Source organism: Sarcophilus harrisii, chromosome X (genome assembly GCF_902635505.1).
Source record: "Sarcophilus harrisii chromosome X, mSarHar1.11, whole genome shotgun sequence".
Lineage (NCBI taxonomy): Eukaryota > Metazoa > Chordata > Mammalia > Dasyuromorphia > Dasyuridae > Sarcophilus > Sarcophilus harrisii.
The window spans coordinates 33,863,977-33,888,226 of record NC_045432.1 but is presented as its reverse complement, the minus strand read 5'-3'; the positions used below and the strand labels follow the sequence as shown (position 1 = coordinate 33,888,226).

General features: G+C 38.6%; 1 protein-coding gene across 2 annotated transcripts in view; it reads right to left on the bottom strand.

Annotated features, from left to right (window-relative positions):
- The window catches only part of OCRL (OCRL inositol polyphosphate-5-phosphatase), a 60,866-nt gene that overhangs the window by 24,522 nt on the left and 12,094 nt on the right, over positions 1 to 24,250 (bottom strand). Inside the window, exons 2-12 of one of the 2 annotated variants that reach the window (XM_031944986.1) lie at positions 21,554 to 21,633; positions 17,436 to 17,474; positions 13,758 to 13,871; positions 13,259 to 13,357; positions 12,673 to 12,793; positions 12,421 to 12,582; positions 9,977 to 10,078; positions 8,915 to 9,029; positions 3,874 to 3,990; positions 3,606 to 3,787; positions 1,712 to 1,823 (exon numbers count right to left, since the gene is read on the bottom strand). In XM_031944986.1, the coding sequence (XP_031800846.1) occupies positions 1,712 to 1,823; positions 3,606 to 3,787; positions 3,874 to 3,990; positions 8,915 to 9,029; positions 9,977 to 10,078; positions 12,421 to 12,582; positions 12,673 to 12,761 (879 nt within the window). In that variant the 5' untranslated portion in view covers positions 12,762 to 12,793; positions 13,259 to 13,357; positions 13,758 to 13,871; positions 17,436 to 17,474; positions 21,554 to 21,633. The remainder of the gene's footprint in view (positions 1 to 1,711; positions 1,824 to 3,605; positions 3,788 to 3,873; positions 3,991 to 8,914; positions 9,030 to 9,976; positions 10,079 to 12,420; positions 12,583 to 12,672; positions 12,794 to 13,258; positions 13,358 to 13,757; positions 13,872 to 17,435; positions 17,475 to 21,553; positions 21,634 to 24,250) is intronic. The other variant, XM_031944987.1, reaches the window with a different exon arrangement.

The following is a 24,250-nucleotide window of genomic DNA, read 5'->3' as shown; positions in this document are numbered from 1 at the left end:
TCCTGGACTTTTTTTGGTCCCTCACCCTCTTATCGAATCAGCTGCCAAATCTTGTCAGTTTTATCTCTGAAACTAACTGTTCCTTCTTTCTATGCTCATAGCCACCCCCTTAATTTGGGGTTCCCATCACTAATGGACTATCACAAGAGCATCCTAGTTATTCTCTATGCCTCACATCCCTCCCCTATCCAGGGCATCCTTCACACAGCTAACAAAATAATTTTCCTACACCACAGGTTTCAGTATGTTATATCCCTGTGCAGGAAACTTAGATGGCTCACTATTCCCTTTAGGATAAAACATAAAACTCCTGATAGTGGCATTCACTCCTCATTCCTTCATAATGTGGCTCCAATTCCCCTTTTCCAGGCTTATTACCGACATAGTCTAGCTTTCAATCAAAAATTAGCCTGCTTGCTTTTTACTAAATTTGGCACTTCGTCTCTTGCCTCTCTAGCTTTGTAGTCTCTTCCCCATGCCTGGAGTGGACTTGCTCCTTAATTCTTAGAACCCTTAGTTAACTTCTGATAAGACCAAGCTCTCTCTCTCTATCCTCAAACTATCTGCTTGCTTGGGGCTTCACCTCCCAAAATGGAAGTACCCTCATAACAGGGACTAGTTTGTAATTTGGGATCCCTGGCTCACAGCACAGAAGGAGCACTTAATAAATATTTGGGTAAACTGAATTAAGTGACATGCTCAAAGCTTCCCAACAAGCTAAGGCCAAGCTCAGCTCCAAAGCCAGATCTCCTGACTCTTAGGCTTGTTCCTGCCCACAAGACCATTCTGGGAATTTCCAAGTGTGTGCTCCTGCTCTAAGAGAAAGGAGATTAAATATAGTATCCACTATATGCCAGGCACTGTGCTCAGTACCTTTTTACAAGGAATCACCTCACTGAGAAATCCTCAAGTTACATGTAGGACTTGAAAACAAATTTATTGCCAGTGGAGGGGAAAAAAGAATAACTGTCAAGCTCCCCTAACATTGTCTTTTACAGAGAAATTTCAACATCGGTTTCAAAGTCTTTATATCTCTCCACCGCTACTCCCCCCATCCCCCCCACACACACCAGGCTTGTCTCATTTCCCACAGCACAGCCTCCATCATTTGGCCTAGGCAAACTGTCCTCCTGTACTTCCCACCAATCATCACACTTGGCTCTTCCCTCCCACTTTCTCAGCCTGCTAAATCATCATGGAACAGTCCTACCTCCTCCCACAGTCCAACCACACCTCTCCTCCTCCTTTAAATCTAGCCTCAAGTCTGGCCTCTTCCATAAAGCTCTTCCCAATTAAATCTACCCTCAAGTCTGGCCTCTTCCATAAAGCTCTTCCCAATCAGCCCTCCCCATCCTCTGGCCCATCACTTGTCTAATTTCTCTTGTATCTGTCTGACCTGTTAGAATAGAAATTCCTTGAGATGAGAAATGTTATCTAATGCTTAATACGTACTTTCCCAGCATCTATGTGTTAGCAGAAAGCCGGGGGTGGAGCCACAATCCATATGTGCTGAATGACTGGACACACAGCTGTTTTCACAATGATTACACATACTCTTCCCAAGTCCAGGACTCCCAAAACAGGCCCTCCACTCACTTTCCCAGCTTGGAAAGTCACCAGGCCCTTCCCTAATTAGTCACTCTCTTCTCTGCCACCCTAAAGTTGATCTCAGAGAACAGTTATGGAATGCAAATGGGGCCCATTATCTCACCTGGTCCAGCTTCAAGAGCTTCTGAAGTTCATTTCTGTGAATTAGCATTTTCACTTCATTGGCATCAGGCATGCAGAGTCTGTAGTTCAAATCTCCCAACCAAATGACGACGCTGAAGGGAAAGACAGACACAAGAATGAACAGCCAAACTCAGGCAGACTGAGTACACTTCAGCCAAAACATCTCCCTGAAGGCACTAATGGAAGGAGGGGAGGATGCTGATATGACATGATTCATCTAGCATCTTTTGGCCCACAGCTAGAGGGGCTCTGCCTTGCAAATCCCTCCAGAAATAAAAATCCACACCCATAACTCCCTCTCTCCCATACAAATCTGATGAGGCAAAAAATCCAGAAGTGCAGGAGATTCAGACTCCAAGGAGGGAGAAGTCTAAAATATGAGAGATTTCTTGAACCATTTCAGACTTTTGCCGGGCCCTCAGGAGAGAGAAAACTAGAGTTTGCTGTAAGAGCTTTCCCTTTCCCTTCAGCAGAACAAGCAGTGTCAGGGCTCACAGGGGTGAGGACACCCATTCCCAAGGCCCAACTTAGCTCAAGGGCCGTGACTTTCATTGGCACATTCTAGTTGGGTGTCACACTTCTGGCATGGGAGATAGTAGTCTGTCATGCTATGTGGACTGAGGACTCTAGACCTTCACAATAAATCCCCAAATGGGCTGCTATGATTGGAGTCCCATGGGGCACCTGAAACTATCTGTACGTGAATGTTAAGGAGCCTGAGGACTTTTGGTCATCAATTGTCTGACTCAAGTTTTACCTCCAAGTGGTTATTTAGGATAACCTAATAGGTGGAAGGAACCTCTGAAATCATTTGGTCCTTAATTTAGAGCTGTGATAACTAAGGCCCAGAGACCCCAACTGATTTGCCCACTACCACACAGTATGAAGGAACATTTTGCTGATCAAAGTTGTATTTTCAAATGGGCAGAATCTAGAGCAAATCAAAGGACTCTAAATTCTCATCAATGGTTCAGTCTGGATATGAGCAAATATAATCATTATTCTTAGCTACCATTACCCCCTTCTGCATTTCACTACATCTACATTGTTTTTTAGCAAGGCAATCAGGTTTCAGTAACTTATCCAGGGTCACTCAACCCTTAAGTGTCAAGTGTCTGTATCTGGAATTGAACTCAGGTCCTCCTGGCTCCAGGGCTGGTGATGTGTCCATTTCACCACCCCCTATTTCATGTGATGTTGATCCTGATATTCCCAGATCTCTGAGCTCATCTGACAGCTTAGTTGGCTGCTCAACTCACCTCACAGTTCCCAATTCTCTCAATTAGAAATCAGTCACACACAATCACTCATTTTCTAATTGTTCCACTGACAATCCACTTTCAATTGACTTCTGTCTATCACTAATCTTCACCTATGCCCTCAACTATACTAATGCTTCACATTTCCTTCCCTCTACTCCAACAGTTAAAAAATCCTCCAATATTTAGTTCATAGCCTTTCAAAATGATCAATTTCTATCCATTTTAAATGCCCACCACTAAGATTTCACTGTTCCCTCATTCCTGGAACAAAATCCCCCCATGATGCCTGCCAACAGACCCTGAGTTCCCATGACCAACAAACATAAAAAACCCTTGTAACAATCCCAAAACTCTGTAAAAAGTACTAGAAACAGGGTCAAGGCCTCTGAGTTCAAATCTTGGCCCTTTTAACTTTAGATTTATAATTCTGTAACCTGTAAGATCTAAGATTTCCAGATCTAAGCCTATGATTCTAGGAGACCACTACTCTTAAGAGATTTCCTTCTTCTCCTGATCCATTTTTGTCAAATGATAAGACCTTATCCTTTATAGCAACCTTTCCAAATGATCCCATCATGCCCCTGGAAAGCTAAAGAACAGCTAGGTACTCACTCATGCTTCATGATGTTTAGATGGCCCTGATTTGGGACAAAGAAAGACATTCGGGAACAGATGTCTTTATAATCCTGATTTCGACGTTCAAAGTCTTCCACATGGGCAGCCAGATGGGAATTAACAATGCAAAATGTAGTGTTGTGGAACAAAAATCTCACGGCAACAGCTCCTTTGTTACCCTGGTGAGAAGAGCAATGATGGACAATTGTCACAAAAACCAAGAGAGCCAAGGTATTTCACATAAACACAACTTGACGCAACTTACCATTTTTCCCATGAGTCCTGTTCCCACAGTTTCTGTCACAATATCATGGAGAAATTTACACTGGTCCTTTTTGGCAAATATAAGTAGCATCATCCCAACCAAGCGGACCAACTGAACCTAAGAATGGAAAGGAATATTTGAGAGATTAGCAGAAATATTGACGGTTAAGATTACTTGAAATATATAGAGCACTTTAAAATCTACAAAACACTCTCTTCCCAACAACTCTGCAAAGTAAAGAATATATGCCCTGTAGTAAGGAAAACCCCTTCACTGATGCAGATCAGTCACCCAACTCTAACATCTGGTCTTGGGAATTAAGCAATAGTCACTTGTTTGAGGTCACTTAACTATAGTATGTTAGAAGGAAGGCTTATGCCAAGACCATAAGATTTAGAGCTCAGCATTTCATTTACAGATGAGAAGAGCTGGGTCTTTCTGACTTCCAGGTAAGTCCTTCTATCTACTTCTATTCTGTGTCTATATACTTCTATTCTCAAGTATAAGGAAATTGAAAGTCAGAAGTTAACTTGCCCAGAATAATAAAGAGCCAGCTAAGTACTTGAGACTTGAGCAAATACAATCATAATTCTTACTAAGACTTGAGAATTACAACACCATACTGCCTATTTCCAATATCTATAATATTTCAAAGTAAATTTTATCAAGAAGCTGATTCCAAAACCTGAACTCTGAAAAACATTGGGTTCTGGGATGACCAGCTGTAAATGATTTTCCTATTGTAAAGAGTACAATTATCCTTGACTGCTCTGAAAGACTTATAAAAAATCTCATCCATAACCAGAGGAATCAATTGTATCTGAATACAGATTGAAGCATTCTCTCTTTTTCTTTTAACTTAATTTTTCTTCAGTTTTTATTTTCAGTAGGGTAAAAGAGCTATATTTTCTTTCATAACTTGACTTTTATGAAAATGTTTTGCACAACTTCACATGTGGTTACTTAATTGTGGGTGAGGATAAGAAAGAGAACCAAGAACTCAAAAACTTTAAAAACGTTAAAAAATGTTTTGAATCTTAACTGGGAAAAGATATTAAGTAAACAAAATTTTGAAAATGGATAAAAACAAATAAAAAGAGTCCACTGAGGGGTGATTCAATTCCAATAGACTTGTGATGGGAAGAGCCATCTACATCTAGAGAGAGAACTTATAGAGATTGAATGTGGATCAAAGCAGAGCAGTTTCACTTTTTTGTTGTTTTTCCCCCCACCTTTTGATCTCATTTTTCTTGTGTAGCATGACAAATATGGTAATATGTTTAGAAGAATTGAACATGTTTAACCTATATTGGACTGCTTGTTGTTTATGGGAAGAAGAAAAAATTTGGAACACAAGATTTTACAAAAGTTGAAAACTATGTTTGCATGTGTTTGGAAATCCAAATAAAAAACTATTAAGAATTTTTAAAAAGAGTCCACTAGAAAATGAGAATGTAAACACCTGGAGAAAACAAAATGTTTCTTTCTCAAGTGCCCCATGGCTTCTGAAAGTTACATCAAAGGACTGCAAGCTTGGGCAAGGCCTGCACCAAGCTAGAGAGCTGTCAAGCACAGGAGGTTCATTTATGTCAACCTCCTGAGGACAAGCATTTGGGTTAATTTGGTTTTTTTGTTTGTTTTTGTTTTTTTGAGGGGACAAGATAGTAGCTCATGAAGAGCATCCAATACAGAGGGAGATCCAGCCTCACAGATGAAAGAACAAAGAGTAAAGAGTTAGAGTGAAATTCAAGTAGAGCAATACTGAAAAGAGACTGATCTTCTCCTGGCCAAAACTCTTTTTTTTTTTTTTTTTTTTACTGTACCATTTTTATAGTTCCTTTCTTTTTAAATGTATTTATTTAAAATTTAAATGCAATGTAACAAAAAACAAAGAAAAAAAATTATCCTGTGCCCAGCAGAACATCAGAATATTTGAAATATGACGATAAATTTCCACTTCAAGAAAGCATACATAATGGAAGAAATTATATTCATGACTGTCTATCTTTTCTTTACTTCCTTGTAGGTTTCCTTTTGTTCTCTAATATGTATTTTTACTTTATTTTTTTCCCCTTTCCTCTTTCCCACCTTCTGCAAGGAAGCTACAGTTAAACATGGATATACTTACGTATGTATGTATATGTGTGTGTACGTATACACACCCACACATATACATGTACATATGTGTATATCTAAAACAATATTAACATGGTGGACATATAATGTAGATTTCTCTTGACTGAAATCTTTTTAAAGTCTGAGTTTGGTGATAACTACCCTTTTTTTCTAATAAATTCTACTCCTGATCATTGTTATTTTTGTATATATCTCTCATTTCTTATCCCTGTTAAAACTCTTTCTATTTTAATTGTACTCTTTAACTTGCCTTGCTATTATTTAACTTCCCCGCACCCATGTATCCCTCTCTTATCTTCTCCCCCAACTGTGTCCCTCCCTCTTTATCCCTTATCCATTTAATCTACACACCTTATCCCACTGCTGTAACTCTACCTATCTTGCAATAACCCACCTTATCCTTTATTCCATTCCCATTAATCTTATACACCCTTGTTCCATGGCCATAAATCTATACATCTTTCTATAACCATCACACCTTATCCTACTCCCTCTCCCCTTATTTCTTTATAGATTTTGGATGCTATACCCCCTTCAAGGTGTATATATGTATAGTTCCCACGTTAACCCATTCATTCCCCATGTAAGTAGTTTTCAGAACTATGAGCCTTCCTAGCCCTCTCTAAATGCCTGTGTTGCATTTTCAATTTTCCCCCCAAAACCATTCCATCTGTGAAATGTCCCAATCCTTTTAATTTTTATTATCTTGTTTTATTTCTTAAAAATAAATGCTACTGCTTTGTTTATTACTTATTTAAATTTAATCCACTAATTTATTGTTTACTAAATTCATTACTGAATTATTTTATTATTGTTTTTACATTGCCCAAACGTCTTCCAGCATTCCTCCCTCCCCTCTTTGCAGAGCCATGCTATATAACAAAGCTTATTACTTTAATCATTTAATTACAGATACAGGACTACAGATGTGGTTGAAATACAGAGAGCTTAGGGACATGTCAGAAAGAAGGAAAACATATGAAAATTAAATAAACCAAAACCTCCAAGTAATTGATGCCCAATGGGAACCTTCAAAAGTAGAAAAATTTCTACAGATGGGCTAGCCTCTCACAGAAGCAAGGTAAAAGACCAGTGAGTAAAGTTATTGCTTTACTTAGTAAGCGACCTTTGTCCTACAAATCTTCTAAAGTTCAACAAGCTACCCCACTTTGCCAGACTATCACTCACTACTCCTTTTGAGGACATAGGAAGAGTTGAAAAGGCCATCTAGTTCTTAAACTTTCCACTCCTGACCCCCTTTTTAACGAGAGATTTTTACATAACCACAGGTATATAAAATAGATACACAAAGCAAACAATGATAATAAATCAGAAATTTACAACTCCCACTTTCATTTATGAGACCCTATGAGGTTGCAACCCAATTTAAGAAGCTAGAATGCATTTGCAATTTCTCATTTTACAGATGAAGAAACTAAGGCCCAGAAAGGAGAAATGACTCATGGTTAAGGATAAACTGATAAGAAGTAGCAAAGCTGGGACATGAACCTTGGACTTCTGAACCCTAATGCAATGCTCTCCCCACCCCCCAATACCTCATTGGTTTATAGGATTTTAGCACCAGAAGGCACCTTAGCAACCACTCTACTTTGGTTAGACTTAATATAGAATGCAGTATTCAGCTCTGGGGGCTCCATTTTAGGATGCAAGGACAACTAAGATGCCAGAGGGCTTTGAGCTCAAGCCCCATGAAACCTGATTGAAATGAGGACAATTAAGTTTGGAAAAGCAAGTCAAGTTGTGAGGGTGGGAAGTAGGGAAGGTACATGAAAGCCATTTTCAAGTATTTAAATTGCTGTCATGTATAAGTGGATTAGAATTATTCTGCTTGGTTCCAAAGTCCAAAAGGAAGCGCTATAGACAAAAGTTTTGGAGAGAGACATTTTTTTTGTTCAATATCAAAGAAAAAAATTCCTAAAAATCCTAGCTGATCCAAAGTGGAATGTGAACTTCTGGCCAGATGACTGGGTCGGCAGTTGTATCAAAGTCCTAAGATACTTCATTACCTCAAGAAAAGCAAGAAATCTCCCAAAATATAATCACCTTGACAAAAAAAGGGGACAGCACTGAAGAAATCCTCCCAAGGAACATTTGACAGGAAACTAACAGAGAATTGAGAAATGAGTCAACAAAAAAGAGGTCCTAATGCACTGAGGAAATACTAGGGGATAAAAGAGAAAAAGAGAAACCTCCACATGAAAAAAATAATTCTGTAATACAGACTATTTAAACCTTTTTTGCGTCCTAGGGCCCCCTTCTCAGAAAAAGCTTTTTAAAAGCATAAAATAAAATACATAAGACTACAAAGGAAAACGAGTATAGTGTAATATAATGATCAAAATACTTTAAAGAAAACCTAAATTCAATTCCAAACTTGCCATTCTACAACTGCAAATTTCTCCAGTAGCACTTAATTTAAATTTTTAAAAAATGAAAACACATTTTAAAAGAGAAATGAAGAGAAAATTCTGATAGAAAAAAATTTTTTTAAGATAGAACCATAAAAGATAAAAGTAGAATGGGCTGCCTTAGAAGGTAGTGAGTTCCTCTTCACTAGCAGTAATTCTTGTTCAAGTTCAAAGACCTGATAAGTCTCTGTAGGGGAGCCTTGGATTTGGAGGGCCTTAGACCTGATGGCCTCTGTAGAAGGGCCCTTCCACAGAATCTTAGGGATTCTGTGATCTTCTGAGTAAAATATCCAAGTCTGACCACATTATCTAAGAACAATTTTAGTCTTGGAGCATTTTTTACCCAGGTATTGGATGGACTGAATCAGTTTGGCATTATTCCAGGCTGGAACAAATTCAGTTTCAGCTATCCTATTACAGCAAGTTATGGATGTTTATAAATCCCATGCTAAAGATGAAAATTCAACTGGACTTACTTTCTTATACTTGGCTTTGTAGTGTAAGGCTCTGTCCACAGAGTTCAGCCACTCCTGCTCCTTGGTAGACTCAAAGTAAAAGAAAGCTTCAGTGCTTAAATCCAGTTCTTGAAATCTAGTAAGAAGGAGATAAAGAGATTAATACAGACTGCTTTGGCTATTTCTAGCTCACTCTTTCAAATCTAGAAATACAAGATGAAAAAGGGGAAGAGAAAAACAATTAGAACTTTCCTGCAACTGTGTCACCCCAGTGTCCAGTGATGACATGGGACTTTCTTTTCTGAAAATTCTATAACATTATATTTATAGAAACCATATAAAAATATTCACTGAATGTTGAATCCAAAAAGGGAGGTGTGAGATCTAAGAAAGTCGTTGCTACAAAATTATCTCCAACTTCGGTTTTTAAAGATTTGGGGAAAAAAAGAAATCTATATAAAATATTAATGGAAACTTCATTTTAATAGCAAAAACTTATAAATAACATGAGTCAGTGTTGGTGAATGGCTGAATAAACAGTGGTGTATTGATAAAGCAGAATATTATTACTGTGTCAATTAGAAATAATACAGAGAAATATGAAAAGACTTACATGAAGACATAAAGAAGGCAGAATCAGACCATTTACAAATATCAATTACATAAAAAGCAGCAATGAAATCCACAGTGAGGGAAAAAAAACAGAAGGGGACACAGAAGCAAGGCATTCTTCTCACTGTCATAATAATCATACATAAAATATAACTCATTTGGATGACTGGTTTTATGTTTTAAAGTCATTTCTAAAATTTGATTTGCCAATGGTTACTAAGTTTAAAATTTGAAAAATCTATCCTCAAATGTGATTTTCTATGGAATTGTCTAAGCTGTTTCCTTATGTTGTATATACTACCAGTCTGTCTGTAGTCATATAGACCACATATGTCATGTGTAGTCATAAGTCAATTCATACTGCTGGTTTTCATAGAATTAAAAAGATTTTTCCAAAGAAAGAAAACCAAGGAGAGCGGCAGATTGGCTTCAGGTAAATAGGCAAAGAAAAATGACAACAGAATTCCTTACCCAAGGCAGTAAATATCTGGAGGATCAGGATCACAGTTCAGCCACGGTTCCAAAGCACTGTCTGGAGACTGACCATTCACATTCCATGTTCCAATAAAGAATCTGGCACATACCAATGACCAAAACAAATTATTTAATAAACAAACACACACATACACAAATCCAAATAAAAACCATTATAAAGTATTTCTTTATATTATCCAAATTGGAGGTTGTGGCAATCAGGAGAAAAATATGCTACTGCAAACAGGATCTGGCCAGACTTTAAACAAACACCCCTGTTCCAGCACCCATAAATACACTAGACTTACTTTCCCTAGGAGCCACATATCACCTAAATTGATTTCCTTAGGAAAATCTACTAAAATGAGCATTATAATAGCTCACATTTTTTCTAGCACTTTAAAAGTGCTAATAATATAAAACACTCACCTCACAACATAGCATAAGAATGATTATCCCCATTTTACAGAAGAAACTGAGGTTTAGTAAAGGGAAGAATCTTGCCCACAGTCATGAAGCTAACCAAATACACCAATTTATTTATTTTTCATTCCCAACTCTTACATCTAGAGTAACTAGGCAGCTATTTGATGGGAATAATCTGGAGACAGCAAAGTTCTTTTCATTCATACTCAGACTCTAGAACTTTTAATGGGAGGCCAAGAGCGGTGGGAAGATAGAACTTTATTGGAAGCTTAAGTCAAGCCTGCCAACTTTGTTTCCACAGATTACCATGGGACTGTACAGACCTGTGATTTCATCAATGTGGGGAAGGTTCCAGTAGACAAACTCTCTCCATCACACAAATTAGTGACTCATTTATATTTTCTCATCTTAGAGAGTAGCTTTGAGGCCCTTTGAAGTTAAGTGATTTATTCAAGGTCACACAGCTATAGTATGTACCAGAGAGAGGAATGGGAATCAAGGCCTTCCTGACTTTCAGGATAGGTCTCTAACCACTACTCCATGCTGCCTCCTTACAATTTAGATATTCCAATTTAGATATTCCAACAATTTAGATATTAGAATATCTAAATTGTTTACATACATATATAAAGGTCACAGGGTACGACTTAGTACAGTGGCGACAACTTCATTAGAATGCATTGAATATGAAAAGAAAGTCTGAAATCCCAGACTATATTGTTCAAGAAAGACTGAAAGGAAGATGGCACTGCAAGTCAACCAAACAAATGTTTACTTGGTATATGATTGTGTTCAGAGTGGTCTGCCAGGTGCTGAGGGGAAGATACAAGGTTTAGACAAAATGCTATTTCCCTACCCTCAAGGAGCTTACAATCTAGTAAGAGAATAAGACACAGAATCATAAAAATAATGATAATGACAACTATCAGCATTTACATACCACTTACTTTGTGACAAGGCGTCATGCTAAGTTCTTTACAATGATATCACACAGTAAAGTGAATTAAAGTTTCAAAATGAATCCATTACCAGTTTTGGTAAAGGCTGGAAATTATAAGTCTTTTTATAGGAGGAAGGATTCAAAATTGAATTTTAAAGGATGACTAGAGAAGAGAACACATCCCAGACATTGGGAAGAATATGAATAAGGATACAGTAGGTTTAGATGTAGAAATTTGACCTTTTCTCCCATGCATCTCAGATCATTTGTACTCTGAGTTTGTACATTGTAATTATTTGTACACAAATCCTATCCCCATCTCTCTCCCCGCCCATGAGCTTTATGAGAGTAGAAACTGTGCCTTCTTTTTTCTGACCAAGTAGTCAAAAGCTCTTTAAAAGCAATAAAAATAAGGAGCCCATTCCCATAAAGTTGAATTCTTCAGCGTCCATTTAAGGTCATGCAAGCACTCTATTCCTTGCCAAGTAACTCTAACCTACACTAAGGTACTATATGTACAAAATAGCATAGGGCACTAAGTTAACTGTCCAAGGAGACAGTAAGCAAACTTTTGGCAGCTCTAAATCAGAATCTGGTGATGATGGGGAGAGGGGAAAGGTCTTTAATATTTAATCACCCAAACACCTTCTTCAAAAACAATTTCACAAGTAAACAGACAAAGGAAATATTGGATGAGCAATTTTAGTTTAAATTATTTAAAATTTTTTCTTATTAACCTAAAAGAACTTGTCGTGGCTTTAAAGGCTGACAGTATTCTCACAAATGACCACAAAAAGAAATAAAATCCTGTGTTTCAGCAATTAGAATTTAGCAATAAATTGGTAATTAGAAATTCTAAAGGAGGTTGTAGAATCTCTCCAGATGGTCCAAGAGACCACAATTACCTGTCTTGGCCCTTAACCAAGTCAGAAGCAAGGGAGAGAATCAAATGCCCCCTACCATTCTCTGAATTATCTGGGAAGGGTTAAAGGTCGCAAACTCACACTCCCCTTCCATATATGATACATCTATCTTCCTTTCTTTTGGGTAGTGAGGAAAGGAAAAGAATGCTAACCTGAAAGGCTGAATATTCACATATTCTTTTTCTCGCTTAGCCAGAATGTGTCTGATGAGCCCCTCTCGCTGTCCGGTCTGAGGGGTGGGCACAAACAGCTTCCGCATAGTGTTAGTCACTTTTGGCTGATCTTTGCCTGCAGCTTCCTTTTCACGTAAAAACCTGGCAAAGAAATAAAAGAAATCAGAAACACAAGTCTTCTGGGTTGAAGTCTCTCATATAGGACTTAGGTACTTCTCAAAGAGAACTTACGATTTGCTTATGTGGCTGGGAGGTGGTGGAGGCTCCCGGCGGGTCCTCATCTGCCTATTGTGTATATTTCTTTTCTTCTCCAAACTCATTTCAGTGAAGTTGTCTTCAAATCCAAGCACTCCTGAAAATGCAAGGAATATTAGAGTTAGCAAGGTTTTTGCCCCCCCCCCTCCCCTAAAAAAGTTAAAATCTAAAGAGATAACTTCCAGGTAAGATAGGTGAGGACTAGAAATTTGAGCACTTTCAGACTGAAATAAGATACCAAGGAGGGTGGAGAAAAAACATTACCTTGGAAGTCTGGGTGGGTGGGGGGGGAGAGGGGGGAAGCAGTAAGTCTATTAATTAGGAAGAGTTGACATAGTAAGTAGAAGTAGAGACATATTAACTTGGAGTCTGAAGAGATACCATACACTTCAAGGAGGATTACAAGGAACCTTGGGGAAACTAAAGCAGATCAGGGGAAAATGGGCCCCTAGACAAAGCACTCCCACACTGCCATTTATTCACGTCACCTCATCTGCCCAGATAAAAATCTCATGACTACAAATGATCAGAGCAGCCATGGAAAGAGTTATTTCTTTCATACCTGCAACATCGGATTCACTGGCAGTTTTTTCTGAAGTTTCTAATTTCTGGTACCAGCTGGTGGATTCCTTGATTTCAGAAACTGCACTAGGTTTATAAGCTAGATAGAAAGAGAGAGAATCATAAAAAACTGGCCACCCAATATCAAGTAGAATTTACAAAGAAAAAGCTATTTGCTCAGGGCTTTCAACAGCTACAAACCTATCAGTTTCCCCTGAAGCCAATTCTGATGGCCCTGGAGTCAACTCAGGGAATCCAAATTGGCTATAAAACAGTGACAGTTTTGCCTCCCAAGGTAGTTCTAGATTTGAATGTTCATATCCAAACCTATCCTCCCAAGTTCATCTAGAAAAGATGGGAGCCTCTAGGCTAAAGTGCTGGGGACCCTGTTTAATGATCTAGGTAAATTCTACTCTGTGTCAATATATAAGAATTCTACTCAAGGCAGAGTTAAAATAAAAAAAAAAAAAAAGAAAACAAACCACCACGTATCAAGTTACCATCTTGAGCAGCAAGGATGTCTGTGAGAAAAGTCAGGCACCGATCCTCATCAGGGATTTCAAAGAAACGTTCGTCAGTACCCCAATCACCCTGGACCCGGATTTTGCAGGGAGCTGGAAAGAGGTGAACAGAAGGGTAGGAAATAGGACTGATTGATCGGTAGCTTAACTCTTAACTTTTTGACAAATGGGAAAATGAGGATCACAAAGAATACAGAACACTAATAAAATATTAATACCTGACATCCACAGAATACCTCAAAGTATGAAAATATCCCCTTATGTATACTCATTTGATCCTCCCAATAATCCTGGGAGGTAGGTATTTCCAGGCATCTAAATTGAATTTTTCATGATTATAATGGCAATATTCTTTCCACAACATTACACTTCCTCAAGCTCTTCTACAGATTAAGAAATAGAAAGGGAAAAAGGCTGGCCCAGAAATTCTGAGGACCAGAATTTGGATCGAAAGGAGCCTGGTTATGCTGATGCACAAGGTAAATTGATGTTTTAAAGAACCAACTATCACAAAAACCAGTCCAAGATGTGGATAGGAATAGCCCAGAATAGAACTGAGTGTTCCCAAAGGCTGATGGATCAGAAAAATGGGCAAGCTAATGTAGTAATGCCCACTGTACCCTCATGCTCTAGTAATCTACTTCCAAGAAAGTCAAAAGTCAACCCATGATGTTGGATGTTGCAGGTGGGGATGGGGTAGTGGGAAGAGATATCTGTTTTCAGTGAAGATATATCCACTACTATCAAATAGCCTAGATGCTTAGCTGTAGGACCCCATAATTATTCACTAATTACAGCTTCAAACCAGAGGACAAAAGGCCAGCAACATGATTTATTAACTTAACAGCCACCTTAAAGTATACAGAACTGTCTTAGGCCTTTAAGAAACAGGAACACTTTACCAAATCCTCTTCCAAATGGAAAATCACTAATAAGTAATCATAACTACTATTTATGATGGCTATTAAAATTTTACCTTCCAAATACAATAGAAAAGCAATATCCTTTAGTCATTTAATAAAAATAAAAATAAATGTAGCCAAGCAGAAGAGCTATCTTGGGTCTTTTCTTTATATGTAACAAAGAATTCCAACTTGCAAAATACTTGGCAGAAATGACAGGCACAGAATGAACTTCCTTGTCCTGTTAGGGCAGTGACCCATTTATGAACCTCTGGCTAGTTTCTTTTCCCTCATGCTCATAATCTGTGAGCTTTAGTTAAGAAAAAGAAGAATGAAAAAGAGGTTTACTACACGGCAAGCACACACTGGGAGCACTCAAAATTATTTTGAAGGCATCAGAAGAAAGCTTGAGCAAGAAGAATAAAACTAAAAGGAGAGCACCCAGGGGAAAGGCACTGAGTGATGAATAGGCTGCCTCAAATCCTTTCTGGGAGCAGGCAGGACATAAATAATAAATAAATAACAAGGGCACAGAATAGAGTAAAATGCAGGATAGAAAGAAAAGAGACGGGGGTTGGAGATGGGAGCAAGGGGTTGAGGAGAGATCTGGCAATCAGATGCAGCCTGGAGGCAAAGAAAGAAACACCTTTGGGGCTCAACTAAGCCCATCATCACTCCTTTCCTAGAGAATCTTTATGAAAAAATGTCAATATGCATAAGACTGTGATAAGTAAGTAAGATATTTTAAATAAGAATACTCCCAACCCCCGAAAGACATTTTGACAAAATTGATTGAACACTTCTAAGATTAAAGCCCCAGACTGATTCAGAGAGCGCCATATATCCCACCAGACAACAGCATCTGGACAGAGGACTCCAGCTGCATGCTAGGAAATCCTGTGGCACCAATACCAAAGAGATCTCAAAGCAGGAAGCTAAGAAAATTTGTAATGGTTCTGAGACCATTTCCAACCCCCAGGGGGGGTTTTCACAGAACCCAGGATGAACATAAGCCCTTTCGAGTGATCTCTAAACCACAACTGCAGATCAGGTTACTTCTTTCTCATAAAAAATCAGAGAAACCTGAGGCTGAAAGAGAACCGAGAGATCTAGGCCAACCCTTGTGTTTTACGGGAGAGAATCTGGAAGAGTGCCAACCTAAACCCAGGCTACAGAGACGACTTCTTTCAAACAAGTTAATTCTGTCATTTCAGCTAATCAGCTGCTGATAACAAAGTCCTCTCCTCAATCCTCCATTAATTTTGAACATGAGAAAGTTTTCACAGCGAGCAAATGCCTACAAAAATCCATGTGATGGTTGAATCACCTGAATGAGGCAAATCAGGACCGCGAGAAACCTCATGAAATGCTGGGCCCAAAGGCTCAACTATTTGCTCCCTTGCAATAAACCCTATGTGCCCTGAAGGGCAGGCAATGTTTGGGTCAGAGATCAAAGGGAAAACTGGCTTTCCTCTAGGTTTTCCTGTAATGCAAGTATGATTCTTGCTAAATTTCCCCTCAGTCCAATCCTCTACACTGCCAATGTATGTGCTAACAGATGACTGATTTCTATTCTAGAGGAAAGGATACAATAAAGCTCATTTTTGATAAATGCTGCTAAGTTTGACTTTTCAGTTTTGGGTCAGCTATCTACTTTCTCACTAGGAACAAAAATTGCCACTACTATCTCATTCTGACAGAGAGGTCAGCAGCTGCTACTGCTGTTGCTGCTACTGCTACAGCTAAGGCTAAGGATTCAGGCTATTGTTGCTTTTGCTCTCTTTTCATCTTCTCCCTCTTCTTTAAGAACATAGGGATAAGATGTTCTCCCCTGGACATCTGCAAATAAGGGCCAGCAGCTGGGTTTACTTAAGTCTTACAAGATCAGAAAGATGGGAAGAGCAGCTCCGCTACTCCAAACTGCCAAGTAAATCCTAATATCAGAACTGGAAGGGGTCTACGGAAGCTGTGGCTGCCTGAACATTATACTCTGACACTGCTAAAGGCTGGAACTGTGTCCAAACCAAACCATGTATATGGCCCATTTCCTCTAGCACCATGTCATGCACTGCTCAGTCCAGGTTAGAACAGTCAGCTCATTTGATTCTATTTCAGTGCTCAGATCAGCTAGCCCACAGCAACTTCCCAAGTGTGGATTTTTCTCCTCTTTATAACACATTACAATGAAAAATAGTAAATAGTGAAGAACACCTAGTAGAGGAAGTCAAAGAGGAGTGTGTTCTTGAAAAGTCCAAAGGAAGCAAAGAGCCGGACAAAGCTCCTATTGGCCTAGATACAAATTCCTGAGGAAGAGAGGGGGTTAAAAATGGGAAAAGGGGTCATCAGAGACAAGGAATTTCAGTGATTCTGTAGTCCCCAAAGACAATATAAAGATGAAAATAGAATTGTCTACTAATGAGTCAAGGGAAAAAACCCCCCAGGGGCTGAGAGAAAGTAGAATACATACAGAACAAAGTTAGAAAGCTCAAATTAGTGATTTGGCTCAAGGCAACAAGCACTGATAGCCTGAGGGCATCTCAAGGAGCAGCCCGGTTTCCATTTTTACTAAAATTCTAACTTACTACCAGATTTCTTTTGCATTTGATCTCCAGCTAATTATACAGGTACCTTAAAAAGATGGAAAACAAGCTAAGAGGCACCCTTCCCTCCCCTGCCTTCCTTATAGCAAATGTTCAATTAAGTGAATATTCCTTGCTTATTTTCCCAGATTTATGCTATTCAAGAAAATACTTACTGTTGGCTGCTATATCAATCAGTAAAGTTTCATCTGCTTCTAGGAAAAAAACATGAATTAGTAAGAGAAAAATAATTTACAAACATCAAAAGAATTACAAACTCAAATGACATTACTGCCTTCAATAATCACTTTTAGGTCTTGAAACTCATTCAGAAAAGCCTTGCCCTTTTCAAAATACATCCAAGCTTCTGAGAGTGCACAGAGATCAACTAAGAGAAAAATTAACTGAACAGATAACCAAAGGGAATCTTCAAAACAAGGCAAACTCCTAGAGTACAAGTTCATACAGGACAGGAGATAAAATCAAAATAAATTCAAATGAAGATAAATTTGATTCCCCTTAACAAAATAACCAGATTTAATAAACTAATTCTTCTGATGTTTTCTACTTAGAGATTTTATTCCCCTTAACAAAATAACCAGATTTAATCAACTAGTTTTTCTGATGTTTTCTTTTTATAGACTAAAGGTAAATAAGGGACCTCAGAAGCCAGAAATTACAGTCCTAACATAGAAGTGTTCTAGAATGACCTTCCTAGGGATCCAAGCCACTTGGGAGCATGGTTCATCTGCAGGTTTTCTACTGCCTTTTGGCTATGTTTAGCACCTATGATCTCAGAGCCATGCACACTCAAAGAGGCAGCCAGTCAGTTACTGGCTCCTTCTGGAGGATCAGGACTCTTCTTTGGTCCTCGCTACTTTCTGTTAAGTTCTCTTCCCTTTAGACTCTGACCTGCTTTGGAAGCTATAGTACCTATCTGTTCCCTCACTTTGGCTTTCTTTCAGATATATGTGTATGAATACTACTGGAGATTATAGCCATGTGTTCTTGTGTCTGATTCCCCTAACTGTACTGTTAGGGTCCCTCCCTCTCCTAGCCTTCTGATTATGGCCCCTCTAGTGCAGGGGAGCCTACTCCTGTTATTGTCTCTACCATAGATCTTTATCACTTGCAAAAGCACCCATTTGATTCTTGTGCAAATAGCATGTCACTCCCTCTTCAAAACACCTTCAGTGGTTCCCTATTGCCCAACAAATACAGTTCATTTCCCATTTCTGGTATTCAAGGCTCACCACTATCTGGTGGCACCAAACTTTTGTAACATTATCTTAGATCACTTCCTTCTGCTACAAGTGCTACCAACCAAGCTGGTCTCTTCTACACCCCCCTCCCCCAGCTTTCCTGCCTTCATGTCTTTGCCCAATGAATTCCTACCTAGCTTTGCAAGACCATCATTGCCATCTTCTTCCCCAAAGTCTTTCTGCACCTCACTAAAAGACACAATCTTCTGCCTGCTATAGCCCTAGTCTATTTTATGCTGCATTGGGCACAGGCAGGACAGGCCCTTTCTAATTCATTCATTTCTCTGAATTCATGCATTATCATCTTGGAGAAAAGGTGAGTTTCATGAGGAGAGGACCTCATGTCATCTCAACTTTTTCTCTCCCCCACTATCAGCAGAACCATGAGAGGAGGAGTCAGAACAAAGGTCTTTAAATTGAATGGTGGCAAAGAGACTGTGAGGTAGATAACAGAGTGCTAATGAGTCTTTCCAGCTTCAGAAAGTGTAGTTTAAAACAATTTTGAATTTGGACCCACACCCCAAACAATAAAAATTAAAAACCCATGAGGAATTGAGTGGGATAGTTAGGTGGCATAAAGGATAAAGTATCATCTCTGTAGTCAGAACCGGAGTTCAAATTCAGCCTCAGAGTCTTACTAGCTGTGTGACCCTGGGCAAGTCATTTAACCCCCACCCCCCACCCCCCCAAAAAAAGAATTCAAACACTGCAGAGTGTCTTCTTTTAGCTCTGTGCAATGTGCAACCTGTATAAATAATATGTAAATTGGAAAGTAAATAGGCTATGGAAGAAGTAAATACCCCCCTATAAAAATAAGACTCAGTGTTCTTAAACTTTTCTTGTATTATTGCACTCTTTTGGCAGTCTGGGGAAACCTACAAACCCCCTTTTTAAAAAAAAAGCATTTTTTAAAAGTCATAATGGAAGGAAATGCTCAACTATACTTGGAAGTTAGTATAAATTAAAGCTGTAATTTTTTTCCCCATCCAAGTGCCCAGACTCCCTAAAATGTATTCCTTGGAAGTTTTGAGGATCCATGGTTAAGAAACCCAATAGTAGACTGATAATCGTTTCTAAATCCCAGAGAAAAATGCTAAAATATCACAATTTAAGATAATTTGCAACTGTTTCTTCTCCCTTCCATCTGTGATTTGAAGAACTGGGGGTGGGAAAGATTGATTGTTGAGGTAGGAGGAACACAAGGTTTCCAGGAAGCAGAGCAAGAACTAAGAGCTCGCTTTGGCTCCCCCACTCCCTAGCTGAATGAGGTAAGGGGCTGCAGGATATTTCACATTTGGAATATTGATGGAACCTACCAAGATTCACATAACAAGGCATGGAGGTGTCTGGTTTAAAACAACATGTGGCTAGCCAAATAGCTCCCATCTCTTCAGTGCTGTGCTGATAACAGTACTCATGGTACTCAGTAATCTATTCTAGCCAAGCCTATCTTAAAAGCTCCCTAGGTACACTAAGCTTCCTCTTTGCCTGCTAAATCAGGTGGGCCCAAAGGAGACATTGTAAAACCACCCTCAAGTGTTCAATTGCCCAGCTCCATTCAATTTGAGGTTACAGAATTAGCACCTACTGTGAAATGATATAACACATACGTTCTGTTCTCAATCCCTAGCTAGGAATTCAAAAGAGCAGAGGTCCACTTTCCCCCTGAAATCTACTTCCCTGGGATTCATCAAAACTAAGGTTTAGCAATATGGACTACAGACTGTGAAATACTTTGGTTGGGCTGGGCTTCCCCCCAAAACCCAAAGAGTTGGAATTTCACATGATGGGGAGAATGGCAAAAGATACATAAAATGTTGACACTTTCAAACAAGAATAAAAACTATGGTTTGGGTCAGTAAGTGTAGCAGGTCCATTTTGCATGTGAATTAATCAGCAGATTTCAATTCAATTTCAATTCAAGACATTTATTTAATGCCTACTGTGTACTGGGCACCATGTTCCATGATAAGGCAGATGGGAATGTTTGGATAAGGCGTAAGGAACAATGTGAGCAAAAGCAGATAGAGGTGAGAGCACAGGTTAGGTTTACGGGATAGATTGAATGAAGTGTAGAGTGTGTACAGGAGACAGTTAACATGAACTAAGGCTAGAAAGGTAGGGTAGTGACACATTTGGGAAGGCCCTGAATGCCAGGCCAAAGAGTCTGACCTTTCTGCATTAGGCAAAAGGAAACCATTGAAGATTTCTGCACATGGGAATACTGTGATCACATCTGAGCCTAAGGAAGATTAGTTGAGCTGCGGTGTGAAGGAAAAGATTGGAGGAGGATCTGAAAACAATCTATTGCAAGTAAATTACCCTAGTCCAGCCAGGCAGTTACAAGGGCTTGTACTAGGGTGGTGGCAATGGGAACAGAGAAGGGGGATAAATGTGAGGGATGTTGCAGGTGAAAATGGCAGGTTATAAGAAGTGAAATGAAGGGACAGGTCAAAGAGAGAAGCTCTGGTCTCTTAACCCTAGACTGTGAGCCAACAAGAGAATGTAAAGAGGATGTGAAGAGTTTAATCCAGATCAACTATGATAGACTTGGCTCTCTCTCAGCAATTCTGCGATCCAAGACAATTCCAATAAAACTTGGATGGAAAATGCCATTCGCATCCAGAGAGTTAACAATGGAGACCGAATGCAGATAGAAGCATACTATTTTCACCTTTTTTTCTCATGATTTTCCCCTTTTGTTCTGATTCTTCTCTCCCAACATGACTCATATGGAAATATGTAAAACAAATGAACGTACACGTATAACCTAAAAAATTAAACTGTAATTTTTTTTAAAAGAATGCTAAAAATCATCAATCCTGAAAAAATAAATAAAAGAGTTCAATCCACTTAAAATCTTTCCTGGACCATTCAAAGCACATATCCTCCTAATGGTGGATTGAATAATTTATCTTTTTACAGTTGTTTTATAACACTTATTGTGACTGGATTTGAGTATACGTGATGCCAAGATAAAACAATACTGAAGAGGGAAATTATGAAACTATCTAAGTAATCAAAGCTTGTACCTTGTATACATTTAAAGTGGCTATTAATAGCAATGACATCTTGTACAGGCACCTCCTTTTCATAAAACTGGATTAATAACCTAGGAAACAGAAGGATGGATCTAAGAGCAGCAACCAATGAAAAATGTTAAAAGTACCAAATATTAGTCCCCATTTCTGTGGTTAAGGTGACACACTTCGTTACATACATTACCTCAATTAAACCTCACACCCCACCATGAAGGAGCTAATATGTTATTATGATTATGTTCTCATTACCATGTTATTGTCATTATGAATGGGGAAACTGAAGCAGAGAGATGACCACATAATTAAGGTGAAAAGCTGGGTTCCTTTGGCCCAGATGATCTGACTTCAAATCAAGCGCTCTTTCCAGTACACATTGCCTCACCAATGTTATATTCATATTGAGAATTTACATTCTTAGAAGATATTGGCCACAAAATCTCATTTTATTATACTACCTGTGCATGTGGTTCCCTGTGATATGTATAGGAAGGGCATCAGTGACAGCTAGAGATTGCTCCAAAGGGTTGGCCTGGGTTATTTTTGACAACTCACAGCAGGGTAGATGATATAAAGAACACTGTTATGTGTCCTCACCCTATAAATGTTTACAAGCTAAGCCATATGACATGTTTCCAAATATACAAATTGAACAAGAAAATTCTCATCTTTTGCTTCCCAAAGCTAAAAGTTCATTTTAAATCAAGTTTTATACTTCTATACCCCACAAAACATTGCCCCCATCACCGTTATTTCATCGGGCCATTATAACCAGATCACAAAAATCCAACAGCTTGGCAAATCCATCTGAGATTCTTGTTTTTCCTATGGGACTAACTGTCCCTTAAATGATCTTTTTAATTCCACATGAGGATGTGGGGTGGGGTGGGATATATGTGACCACATAAAAGTTTTGACTGACCCCCAAATCCCTTAGAATAAAATACAAGAACTGTAAAGCTGATGCTATTTATGAAATAGATGGCCCGTAATCAAGGTATCACCTGTTGTCACTTGATCTTTTGAAAAGCAATTAATTTGAGCCATTCTTCAAAAGGACTTCCTCAAATTGTTCAGTTCTTCTCATTTAAAAGTGAAATTGGTTTTCTGGGTTAACTTTCCATTTTGTCTTATGCTTTTCTCATTTAGGTTTTTTTTTTCCATTTTCTTTTTTTAAACATCTGTTAAGCTTTACAAAGATACTCTAGGGGAAGAAAACTGCCTAGCCAGATTTGTGGGAAGAATTCTCATCCTGCCTTCCCTTCCTTGAATTCTATTTGCTTAATATGGGACTCTTCTTACATGAGGCTACCTGTGAAAGTATTTGAAGGAAATAGAAGAGAGGTTTCTAAGTCCAGATGGCCACCACAAACTAGGTAAAAAGTAAAGGACAAAGAGGGACTCTGTTGGTTTATGTTAACTTTACTCAAATATAATACTTCTGAAGTAAAAGAAAGTAGACTTGGGATAGCACTGGGAAGCAGCGTAAACACTTCAAGGGGACTGTAATCTTTTGAGGTCTCCATAAAACAGTATGATAGCCCTGCGGTAAAAACCAGAGCCCAGGGAACTGCAGCTAGAAATGAGTCTAAACCCTCCATCTAGCCATAATCCTTTTAAAGGAGAAAGTTGAAGTTGAAAAAGATAAAAGAATGTCATAAGGAAGCAATAAGGTTAAGCATTACTACCAAGAGATTGTAGAAGAGTCTGAAACAAAAAATTTCTGCTTGCCCGAGAAAGGATCAATGAGAAGCCAGCATCACTCCTGGCAGAGGATAAACTAAGAGCTTTGCTCCTAATCTAGATTGGCAATCCTCCCAAGATATGTGATTTCATCAATGAGGGCACTTTCCCGAATGTCAAAGATCATTGCACCTATTAAAAGAATGGTCTTCATCATGCATTGGGGTGGCTACAAAAAAAAAAATTCTTCATTTCTCAACCTTTAGGGGATGAACTTCATTACACTGAATGAGGACAGTCCTCAAACGAAGAATACTTCTTAATCAGGCTTGTGCTCAAAGTCTTGGCCTCCTAGTAAATAGGACTTTCCGGACCAAAGCATTGAGAGTCCAGGGTCAGCTATACACCATGATCTATGGAGTACTTGGTACAGGATTTGAGAACTCCCTTATGGGGAAGGCAACCTCATAAATCTCTCCTATTTTCTTGCTTAGCAAGAAAACCTCCTGAATGTAATCTGACTTACCAAGAAACATAACACAAAAGAAACCACACACCATGAATGGGATTTGCAGTCTATAGGAAAGCTTTTTAGAAACATCTCCTTAAATCAATGAGATTTAGAAAAACTTTAATGATGAGATTAATAATTCTGGATTTGTAAACAGCAAGCCTAAACTGTTATCAACAAAGAATAATCTATACCTCTGCAATTTATAGCACGTTAAGAAAACCAGTTGAAGGTTATATTATTTTACATATGTGTTGCTCATGGGGTTCAGAAAAAAGGGATTCAACAAGTAAAAATCAGATTTTTATCAAGTACTGTTCAAGAGACACTAACTTTCAGACAAAACTATATGGTCACTAGGATGTTGTTTTTGATGATGAAATCAGAATACATCATCATGGCCTATGGGAAATATCTTTTGAGACCATCTAGCACCTTTTGCTGACTACATGGTCACTGTACACAAACTTGGTTTACTAATTCAGTTTCTAAGTTAC